At 53.2% G+C, this 11,926-nt stretch overlaps 1 protein-coding gene across 1 annotated transcript in view; it reads left to right on the forward strand.

The window, feature by feature from the left end:
• The window catches only part of ASAP1 (ArfGAP with SH3 domain, ankyrin repeat and PH domain 1), a 311,506-nt gene extending 308,902 nt beyond the window's left edge, over positions 1-2,604 (forward strand). The window contains exons 28-29 of the mRNA XM_042780911.1: positions 1,807-1,929; positions 2,530-2,604. Of these exons, the coding sequence (XP_042636845.1) occupies positions 1,807-1,929; positions 2,530-2,604 (198 nt within the window). The remainder of the gene's footprint in view (positions 1-1,806; positions 1,930-2,529) is intronic.
• The last annotated feature ends 9,322 nt before the right edge of the window (positions 2,605-11,926 follow it).

Consider the following 11,926-nt stretch of genomic DNA (forward strand, 5'->3'; position numbering starts at 1 on the left):
ATTGTGGGGTTTATTAGGGAAGTACCAGGCTACAATTAAAGTTCAGGAACACGCTCAGTCTCAGCCCGCCGTCTCTCAGCTGACAGTCTCTCTCCCAGCATTGCTTGTCTCGGTGTCTGTCTCTCTCAGCACTGTGTGTCTCTTGCGTCTCTCAGCAGCACGTGTCTCTCATGTCTCTGAGCAGCGCATGTCCCTCACCTCTCCCTGCCTCTAGGAGGGCTCCTTTAGAGCCTGAGTGGCCAGACTAACCAATCCCAAAATGAGAGTTCTACACACCTGAGAGAGAGAAGATTGCTTCCTGCCACTTGCAACAGAAATACCCCAGGTGGATAACTTTAACATAATCAGGAGCTACTCAGTTGCTCATGGCAAATTCCACCAAGGAGTTTACAAAGACCTATGGCTAAAAAAGCCACACTGTGTGATTTACTGCACCGCAGGGGCACTAGCCCCGGTGTCGCCCCACCCCCTGCCCAGGCTGAGGAGGACAACGGTGCTCACTCACACTTTAGTATCAAAACAATGACTCACATCAATACTTGGAGGAAAGAAAGGACCGTCACAGCCCAGTGGACTCCAACTGATGGTGACTCCACGTGCATCAAATCAGGACTAGGCTTGGGGGGGGGGGCTGATTTTTGAAAGTAGGTCCCCAGGCCTGCCTCGGAGGTGCCTCTGGGTAGACTCGAATATGTGGCCTTTCAGTTGGCAGCTGAGCGCCTTAACCATTGACACTACCAGGGGCTTCGTCAGCAGTAAAGGAAAGCTTAAAAAAAAAAAAAAATCAAGCCCGCTCTCCCTTGGGGTGGAGCAGCTATATTTAGGTGGGGTTGGTTTTGATGACCCTGGGAGGACCCTCCCACGGCCCCCAAGCATCACCAGTGGCCTCAGCAGCATGATGTAAGCAGCTCCTGCCCCAGGCTTCAAAGTCCCTTTGTTACTTCAATCTGTCCTCCCCACCATACACGACACCCCATCTCGGGCCATTCCGGCTGCCCCCAAGGTCCCAGCTGAGAAGACTAGAACTTGCTCCAGCCACAGTCAGCCAGGCCTCTCAGATGCACACACAAGCCCCAGAAAGGGGCTCACAAAGTGGCCAAGGTCATGGGGTGACGAAGGGAGACACCAGGGGATAGAGAGGAAAAGTCACTTGACCTGGAACGTTTACAGAGACAGCTGGCTTTTTTGCAAACCCCTGTTGAGCCGGCTAAACGCCCCTCAGAAGGGGTGTCGCTGTCTTCATCTTCCCATCTGCCAAGAGCAGGGTCCAGAGAAGTAAACCCCAAGCCCACGCTGACCAGAGTGAAGTTTTTCTGGGAACTGCACAGTGCCCTGCGTGGGCTCCCAACCCCGGGCCCATCCTGCTGGCTTCTAAGCAGCGTGTTCCCATGTGGCGTTTGCACGGGGGAGCGGAGAGCTGTTACGTTTCACATTCGGTCTGCAGAAGCTGCCTGTGCTGCTCTGACCCCACGCTTCCCAGGAACGTGTTTTTGACTGTGCTGTCACTCCTGTGGGCTGCAAGTGGAGGGCAGCGTATGTCGTGATTTTGGTGAAGCCTGATTTCAGTCCCTTCCCATACTGTTGGCTCTCTGATGAAAATAACTCAGTGACACTCACCCTCTAACACAGGACACTACCCTGACACAAGGGGCAAGAAGGGGACATCACAGGGCAGGTGTTGTCTCCCCCTTGAGGAAACGAAGGCAAAGCACGTTTCAGTCACCCCAGCTCTCTCCGCTCCTCGGTGGGAACCCCCTGCACCCCATCCTTGTTTCTCCCAGCTGAAACCCAGGTTCTTTATTGCAGGGCAAAAACAGAGTGAGGCGAGTGAAGACCATTTACGACTGCCAGGCGGACAACGATGACGAGCTGACGTTCATGGAGGGAGAGGTGATCGTTGTCACAGGGGAGGAGGACCAGGAGTGGTGGGTACGTACCGCGTCGCCATCCAGGGAGGGCCCGTGGGTACGCCGAACCTGCTCTCACAGACTTCATGGGGCATTTTTACAGGAAGGCATGGGTCAGAGGCTTCTGCAGCACTGACAGGTCACTGGCCACCCTCCACCTCAGGCGTTCACAGTGTCCTTTCCCCTACCCCAAAGTGGTCGGTACACCGTAGCCCTTTCCATGCACATGCACACGAGTGTGTGTGTGTGTGAGAGAGAGACTGTGATTGTGAGTGTGTGTGCAGGAAGAAGGGACCTGTAGCTGTCTTTGCAGAGGACAGGCTAAGTGAGGTTTGCCCAAGGACTCCCCTTAGAAAGGCCTGGTGCCACAGAGCATGGCCCCGAGCGGGGTGCCTCCTCTGGGCCCCTTCATCAGTGACGTGAGGACAGTGAGGTCTCCCTCAGGGCTGCTGTGAGTGAGTGAGGCCCGTGTGAGGGTGCTGAGTGGACTGGGGCCGCCTTGCGACTGTCATGCTGCTTGGTAAGTCCGCGCCCTTCGCTCTCCAGCCCCGAGAGGGGTGAGGGTGAGCCTGGGGCATCCCCTGCCCGGGCTGCCTGCTGCCTGGCAACTCTTCCCTTGCAGATCGGGCACATCGAGGGGCAGCCTGAGCGGAAGGGGGTCTTCCCTGTGTCCTTCGTGCACATCCTCTCCGACTAGCGGGCAGCGTGCCCTCCCGATTGGCCACGCCCTTCCTGCAGACCGCCGTCCCCACGCCACCCCGTCACCACGTGTACATAGCTGCTGTTACAGAAGCCGAAGCTCACGCCAGGGCCGCCTCAGGACGTGAACGTAGTACTGCGTAGTACCCTGTGGTCTTCTGCCTTTGCCAGTATTACGGTAGCCTTGGAACCCGGCATGCCTTACTGGTTTGCCAAAGCCATGCTTGGCATCTAGCACTTAGCTCTCTCTATGCTATTTTACAAGCAAACAAACAAAACAGGAGTGTACGAACTGCTGGCTTGGCCAGGAGGGGTGGCCTCCAGCACCCACTGAAAGGCCTGGCAGTGACTGCTCCTAACCTTGCAGTATTCTCAGTTGTTACTGAAAATGCACCGTCAGCAAAGAGGCGGCTGCTGTTTCCCGGGTGAAACGTTGAGCACCGTGACAGCCCAGCCGGTAGTTACCTGGGTGCACAGTTCACAGCAGCCGACGTCCGCTGTGTTACTGCAGACGTGCTCAGTTCAGTGTAAGTGTCCACCGTCAGCAAAGTTGTCACTGACCCAAAACTCTGGTGGCATTTCCAGTGCTCGCAGCTCGTGCAGGTGTAGGCCAGTGCATCTGTCCTGCCTGATCATGACGAATGCCCATCCCCAAGAGATGACCTCATGATGCAAAATAACTCCTTCCCAGCTACTTTCACAGCAATTTAAGACATAGCTCATGACATCCACCTTTCAGGAACCATTAGGCTCCGTGTCACGCATGTGGTTAGAAGTCCCCTGCAGCCTGCCTTTGCTAAAAGAGTGGTGCGGGTCGGGTGGACTGGCCAGATCTCAGCTTGACTGCCACCGAGGCCGAGGTCGTAAGGGTGCCGTACCTTAGTTCCCACCGGGCCTGGTTCTGCCAAGAGTGGGACTCAACCTAGCAAGGTAGGAATAAGTCTCCTTCAGACGTGCTGAAGGGTGAAGAGTCCGTTTTAAATTTACTTTCTTCATGTTCTTCTTCTGTAAATTTAAACTTTAAAACATTATTCATAAAGATGAAGGACTGAAAATTTAACCCTTCTCACAGTGTCCCCATCGTAGAGCCCAGGTGCTGAAACCAAACCCACCCCCCACAATCTTCAGGGCATCACACTGATAGATCGATTTTCCACTCAGACTCTCTCTAGCAGACATGTCACCTTTCAGCCACTGCGTCACCACATTACTGACCCCTGCTGTGGGCCACACTGTGACCACCACACCTCCTGCCCTGAGTCTCCCCGTTGGCTTGCTTTGCACCCAGCACATCTGTCAGCCCATGAAGAGCATTGTGGGTATTTTGGTCCTCTTACATCTGCACTTTGGGAGAAGATCCAACAGTCGCACCCCATGCTCAGTGGGATTCTCCGATCCCAGGGATCGTGTGGTTGCGGCATTGCGTTTGCTCACACTGCTCCACACTTTGTAAGCAGCTAGACTTGGCAGTGTTCATTTCACAGAAGCACACCCCCAGCCAACCACACCCATAGGAAGGACCCTCTCTCTGGGGTCCTGTGCTCCATGGGTGGTGATTCGGTTCTGCTTAGGTGGATCCTAAGAGCCGTGACTTAGCCCCCTAATGATACCTTGCATGAGGAACCTGTGAAATACTTGACCAGCTGTTGGTGGGAAGTGACTCCAAGCAGTCACTTGATAGGTGTCCTGGTAAGCGGGACTTCCCACACTGGGGATGCATCAGGATTGGTGGGCACGTTCATCGGTGGCCAGCAGGGCAGCCAGCCATCACATCTAAGGCTCACGGCTGTCACAACAGGAAGTCAGGTCTGAGGTGACATGGAATCCCACTTTGTTCACTCACATGTTTTAAGTTGCATCAAAGACCTCATTTTCGTGGCCTAGACGGTTTTCACCCGATCTCCACATCAGCTGACTTAAAGCATAAACGATCTGCAGAAAAGTGTGTGGGGCCAGTGTCTTAGAGTGTCTCCCTTACAGCAGCACAAGTGGCCCAGGCCCCTTTTCTGGCGGAACGCCCCTTTTTCCTGGCTTTATTTTGGTTTTCCATCAGGGATGTGCTCTGTAATCCCACTTATTGTGGGACATAGGAGACCCAGGGGGAGAGACCTGTGGTGATGTTGGCAGGGTTCAAATCCAATATTGTTCTTCAACTCAGTGAGCGCTATCTGCAATTTTGTATGTAATAGAGTATTTTGAAGGTCTGGAAGCTTACGAAAAAGAAATGACTAATTCTTCTCTCCCCCCAGAGGGGAAAGTAATGTTCTGCAAAGAGTGTGTGTCTTATATGACTGTTGAACGGCAACTGCTATTTATTTTTTTATCGCCCAGGACGTCACCGTGTTGCGTAGGGACCCACAGTGCCACTGGCTATGCTCCCAACTCTCATCTGGACGTTCAGCTCAACCATCAGTACACTTGACGTTTCACATGTATTTAATGTGACAGTTTTTCAGTACTGTATGTGTTAATTTCTACTTTTTTTAATATTTAAAATTGCTTTTAAATAAACATATTCTCAGTTGATCCCAAACATCTGGACTCGGGCTATTTCATCGCTGCCTGCTGCCGTCGTGACACAAGAAAGTCAAGACTTCCTGTGGGCATTTCACGGTGTAGAGAGCAGATCATTCCAGGATGCAAACGTCAGCACCTGCCTCCGCATACCATTTCAGTCCCCGCCCATCCCTACTCCAGCCTCCACGGTAGCCACTTCCACTCCTGTTCCTCTGACGGGTCGGGCTCACCTGCATGTGGGGGGATTAAATGAACGAAACAAAAGAACCTCTCCTTCCGTATCTGGGCTCCGTCCTGAGCCCCCTAGGCTTCTGTGCTCTGTGGGCAGGTTCCTTCCTGGGCGCCCTCCGCTCCTCCCGTAGCTGATGGCAGCAGTTCCGTGCCCAAGCCAGCATCTTCTCCCAATCCTGTGCCAGCCTCTCCAGACACAGGGAGCCATGGTAATCACCCGGGAACCCTTCACTCGTCCCCAGAGCCAGTCGGGGGCTGAGTCCTGTGAATTGTCTCCCAACAGCTTTGCAAATCCATCTCTCTGCCACCCACCCCAGCTCTGACTCAGGCGCCATCTCTGTCTTGTCCTGTTGCAAAGGCTTCCTCTCGGGTCTGCCTGCCCACTGCCCTGAATCTATCCTCTATGAGGGTTTAAGTACAGACCTAATAGTGACCCCCACCTGCCTAAAGAAGACTCTTCCATCCCTGTCTCCAGGACCTCCTGAAGATCATTCCAGTGGCCACATGCAGAGGACCCAGCGAGCAACAAACGCGATCAGGCCTCTAATGAGTTGAGACAATGGTAGGGCCAAACTGGAGAATGTGGCCAGCAGGCCAGGCATTGTTGTAACTGCCTCCTGTTTGTGGTGGCAGATCCTGGTACCTGGCCATTGCCTATCAGCTAGTTGAGGCATGCAGACAGCTGCATACCTGGGAAGAGACGGCCCAGGTGTGAACCCAGGCCCTCTGACTGCAGAGACCACACTCCTCACTGACATCGAGGCCCAGGCCGCTCCTGTCCATGCCCCTGTGCTGCTGCTTTGCCCACTTGGTGCCCTTTGAGAAAGGAAACTGAGTCAAAGCTGGCTCTCCCCAGCTTTCTGCCAACAGGGCGAGGAGGCCTGACAGTGCAACAGTTAAGCACCCGGCTCCTGACCAGAAGGTTGGCAGTTCAAACTCACCTGTGATTCTGCAGGAGAAAAGAACTGGTGATCTGCGTCCATAGAGAGGACGGCCTCGGAAACCCTGTGGGGGCCGTTCTCTGTCACGTGGGGTCCCAGTGAGTCTAAACTGACTTGATAACAGCCACTAGCAGTAATGATGGCTCCCAGCAGGTCAGCCGGCCGGGAAAGCCTCAACCACAAGATGAAACGAAGTTTCCAGCTCAGAGAAGGGCCTGGCTGCTCGGGGTGGAGCTGGCCCACGGGGTGGCCTGGGGCATGTGGACTGTGACCTGCAAAGAAGCATCAAGTTAAAGCCGGGAGTGGGCGGTGCCAGGGGGTGTGTCTGTGAGCACAGCGGCCAGGCATGCAAACCCTTCAGTGAAACACTGAGCTTCCGAGAGCAGCAGGCAGCCCAGATAAACACAGCACCAGACTGGCCACAGAGGAGCCCTGAGATGCGGAGGTCAACACGCCTTCCGGAGAGCAGCCAGGACGAAGCCTTGGTGCTTCACACCTGTGTAGACAGAAGTGAGGACTTCACGTTCTGGTTCCAGGCAGACTTGACAGCAGACAGGCTAGCTGTGTGCAGGATGGTGGGCTTTCTGAGTTTGGCTGGCGTCACCTGGTGCTCAATGTTGAGATTTAACCCCAGGCCTCCTCTAGAGATTACGTCAGTAGGTCTGGGGGTGGCCCAGGAATGTCTCCCCTGAGATTCTGGGCTTGACACCAAAGGGGAGATTACCCAGAGTCTCAGGCCCCTACTGACATGGAGAGGACCCTCCTCAGGGAGACACACAGAACCTGGAATTTGGCGGACCTAGTTCAGCCTGCCTTGCCATTTACTCAGCAAATGTGTTCAACACGTGTGATGGTTAGTGCTACGTGTCAGCTGGGCTTGGCCGAGATTCTCCATGGTTTGGCAGACACTGGACGAGGTGTCTTCCATAATGTAATATAATGTAATCACCTTCAGTGATATGCTCTGCTGTGAGCAGAAAATAAGGTGCAAGGGGAGTTTCCTGGGAGGTGTGCCCTGCCTCCAGTATATAAACAGATGTTCTGGCAAACCTCTCTCCCTCTGTTTCTCTAGCACACTGTTCTCGTCACCTGACCTCTGGTTTCCTGTAGAAGTCTCCAGCCTGCCGCCTGGCCTGCAGATCTGGGACTCCAGCCCCCACAATTGCACGAATCATCTCCTAGAAGTAAATCTCTGTATTTTCACATACAGTTCACTGGCTTTGCGCTCCTAGAGAGCCCAGGCTAAGACAACAGATACTTCTGGAGAGGCCACCAGTGAACCCTTCCCTTTTCAACTCAGGGCATGTTCCTTAAGCTCTGTGAGCCCAGGCTCCCTTCCATGTCTCATTGAGCTCAGGAGTTAGGTGCTCACAGACGGGACAGGGCTTGGTAAACTGTCAGTGCCCCGGCACAGCCCTGAACCGCTAGACGCGCCTTCGCCCAGCTCACACACTGAGCTCCTTGATCTAGTAACAACCTGCAGCACAGAATCTGTGGGGCCTTCAGGGTGGAGACTTTGCCGCCTGGCTGGGCACACCACAGGCATCTGTCACCTTGGCCCAGAGGGACAGGGGATTGGAGACGGTTCAGAGCTCTCAGCCTTGGAACCAGAAAAACGAGCACTGAGCCTTAATCTCTCCAAATGCCTGATTCTTCCTCTGCCTGAACACGCAGACAGTGGATTGGTTCCAGTGCCGTCAAGTCGACTCCAACTCACGGTGACCCCATGTGTGTCACAGTACAACTGTGCTCAGTGTTCAGTGGCTGATTTTTCAGAAAGACTGGCAGGCCTTCCTTCTGAGGCACTTCTGGATGGACTCACACTGCCAACCTTTGGGTTAGTGCCAAGCGTTTTGACCCTCGCACCATCCAGGGACTCCTATGACTCATTCGTTGTAGTGAGCCAACAAGATTGCAAGCTGATTCTCATTCGCAGCGCCCCTGGAGGACAGAATAGCGCTGCCCCGTAAGGTTTCCTAGGCCGTCGTCTTTACAGCAGGAGCCCTGGTGGCATAGAGGTTCGGTGGTCAGACGCAAACCGAGAGGTTGGCAGTGTGAACCCACCTGCTGGTCCGTGGGAAGATGTTGCAGTCTGCTTCTGTAAGGATGACAGCCTGGCTTGTCTGGGGCAGGTCTCCTCTGCCTCACAGGGTGACTGTGAATCAACTTGATAGCAGTGGGTTTTGTTGGTTTGTTTAAGGAGCAGACTGCCAGGTGTTTTCTCCCATGGAGCTGCTGGTGGGACCAACCTTTCAGCTATCAGCCAAGCACTTAACCATTGCACCACCAGGGTATCATAGAATTACTGACAGAATTAAACAGTTAATGAAGTGTAGGATGAGAAATGGTTAGCCCGGGCCTGACTCCCATTGTTGTTGTTATGTGCCTTTGAGTCGGACCCGACTCATAGTGACCCCTCCTTGGGTTTCTGAGGCTGTATCACTACGGAAGTAGATTGCCCCGTCTTCCTTCCGAGGAGTGGCTGGTGACTCCCATTAGCACAAAATAATAACTATTAGCACCCACCCCCCTGAAAACTGACAGCTTTGAAGTCCTGAGCTTTTCCATGACGAGCAAGAAATGAGAAATACTGATCTAGCCAAAGCTGGACACACAGCTGGTGATGGGTAAGGACTGAGAGGCGTGCCTGCTGTTGAAAGTGGCAGGTCACCTCAGCTGCTCTCCTTTCAAACCCCGGGGAGACCCCGTGCCCAAGCGGAGGGCAAAAGCAGGAGCTTCAGTCACATGTGCTCTGCCCTCCCACTTACCCTGCATTCTGCTGACGCCCACCCAGGAAACATGCCGCTGGGACAGTGGGCCCCTTTTCATGGTGTGCGAAGCCGCAGAGCTCCCCAGGCATGCATTGTCTGGACGTGCAGCTGAGTTCCCGCCCAACTGTAAGCACCCAGAGAACTCGGGCACCAGTCGCTTCTTCCTTGTGGTCCCCTTAGCTAAGCTCTAGGGCTGAAGGAGAAGCACGTGACCCCGACTAGTGCCCACAGCCTTGGGTGTTTGTTCCTGTCCACGGCCAAGGTCTCCTCTGCTCTGCACCAGAGTGGAAGGTCCTGGGGTAGAAGGTAGGTGGCCCAGCGTGTGGCCCTTCTCTGCTCTCAGGCTCTGAGTTTGCAAGGAGACAGGAAGGTAGGGGAGTGGGGCGGGAAGCAGCACACGGGTAGAATCAAAGTGAAGCCCACTAAGAATCCGTTAAGGAGCCCTGGTGGTACAGTGGTTAAAGCCCTCAGCTGCTAACAGAAAGGGCGGTGGTTGGAACCCACCCAGCGGCTCTGCAGGAGAAAGAACTAGCAACTTGTTCCTGTAAAGATTGCAGCCTGCAAAACCCCATTAGGCAGCTGTGCTCTGTCAAGTGGAATCACTGTGTCAAAACCCATCAGTGGCACCAACAAGAATCTATTAAAGCTCATTAACAACAAAATGGGAGCTCTGGTGGCACAGTGCCTAAGGCACTTGACTGCTAACCAGAAGGCTGGCGGTTCAAACCCACTAGCCGCTCCTCGGAAGGAAGGTTGGGCAATCTACTTCCAAAGTGATACTGCCTCGGAAACCCAAGGAGGGGTCGCTGTGAGTCGGGGCCGACTCGACAGCATATAACAACAACAACAACAAAGCTGCATGTGTGCCTGCCCTATGACCCTCGACTCCTGGTGGAGATGTGTCACTTTGGTTGGCCAAAAGGTATGTTCTCCATATCCATAGGACTGTTTATAATAGACTAAACTTACAGATTCTCTAAGCGGTCATCAGCAGTAGAGCAGACGGACTGGGGGATATTCACACGATGCACACAATTGTGAGAATGTGCACAACCACACACAGTGTGAGTAAGACCCATGTCCACAAGAGTTGACTGCAAGAAGTCAGTCTCAAATCAGTCACTTTTTGTTTCCACTTCATGTACAACAAGAGGCAATCTGTGTGTTTACCCCTGGATGACCAGTACAAGGGGGGACGGGGGCCAGAACTGCGCAGTTTCTTCCACTGGGTGTCGGTCACGCAAGGTTGTTCAATTTGTAAAAATGCACGAAACTGCACTCGTGAGAAGTGCAGTTTTCTGTATGTGTTCTGTTCTCACTGGTGTGCTGGGAATGGCTAAGGACCGGCTAGAAAGCCCTGATTTTGAGCATGGCCAGTTCCTATGGTGTACATGTGAAGTGGCCTTTGGTTCTCCCCCTTTAGTTCTGTTGGTTTAGCTAAACTAAGCAAGACTGGCCAGACTCCATCTCACCTACTTGGGTCCTGCTGTCAGAAGGGACCATTCCCTGGAGAAGGATATCGTGCTTGGTAAAGTGGAGGGTCAACAGAAAAGGGGAAGGCCCTCAATGAGATGGACTGACACAGTGGCTGCAATGATGGGCTGTGAGGATGGCGCGGGACTGGGCAGTGTTTCGTTCTCTTGTACGTGGGTCTGTATGAGTCGGAGCCGACTCAGCGGCACCTAACAACAACAACAATCATTGCTTCGGCCTCTGGACACCTAGGTGCGGGCTTTGGACTCATACGGACCTGCGTCTGAATGCTTCATCAGCACTCAGCTGAGTGAGCACAGACAAGCTACCTAACTTCTCTGAGCACTGAGTTTGCTTATCAATGAAATGTGGATACCGCCACTGGCCTCCAACATAGAAAACTGGCAGCTTAGAGCATTTTAGAGTAGGCCTTCCTGTATGATCTTTAAACTATATGCATATTTACTCTGATAAACATCTTAAAATTGAGGACCTTGAGGACCTTGTCTTAGACCTGGTGCTGCTGTAACAGAAACACGCCAAGTGGGTGGCTTGAAGAGCAGACATTTATTTCCTCCCAGTTCTGGCAGCTGGAAGTCAGTCTGGGTCCTGGCTGCGCATTGCTCCTCTGAGCCTCTCTCCTAGTCTCTGGCGTCTCCGGTGACCTTTGGCGATCCTTGGCATTCCTTCTTGACCTCTCTCTCCCCACTACGTCTGCCTCTGTGCCTTGTTTTCTTAAAATTCAGAAGTGCTTAGATTGAAGACACCACCATCCCAAATCTAATTAGATCAGGTATGATCAAATTAACATAGCAAAGAAAGTCCTGTTTCCAAACAGGACCCTATCCACAGGTACAGTATCCAGGGTTTCCATACGTGCTTTTGGGGGACACAGTTCAATCTATGTTGTTGTGTGCTGTTGAATCGGTTCTGATTCATAGCTACCGTACATACAACAGAACACAATAGTGCCAGGTCCCACACCATCCTAACAGTCGTTGCCCTGTTTGGGCCCGTTGTAGCAGCCTCTGTGTCAGTCCACCTTGTTGAGAGTCTTGTTCTTTTTCGCTGACCCTCTACTTTACCAAGCATCATGTCCTTCTCCAGGGACTGGTCCCCCCGATAGCATGTCCACAGTACGTACCAACTCTCACCATCCTGGCTTCCAAGGAGTGCTCTAGCTGCACTTGTTCAAAGACACGTTTGTCCGTTCTTCCAGCAGTCCACGGTCTATTCGGTATTCTTCACCTCCACCAGAATTCAGAGGCATCAGTTCTTCTTTGGGCTTCCTTGTTCATTGTCCAGCTTCGCGTGGATATGAGGTGACTGAAAAATACCATGCCTTAGGTCAGGGGCCCCTTAGTCCTCAAAGTGACGTCTTTGCTTT

This window comes from Orycteropus afer, unplaced genomic scaffold (genome assembly GCF_000298275.1).
Source record: "Orycteropus afer afer isolate SDZICR_OR568_19922 unplaced genomic scaffold, OryAfe1.0 scaffold00069, whole genome shotgun sequence".
Lineage (NCBI taxonomy): Eukaryota > Metazoa > Chordata > Mammalia > Tubulidentata > Orycteropodidae > Orycteropus > Orycteropus afer.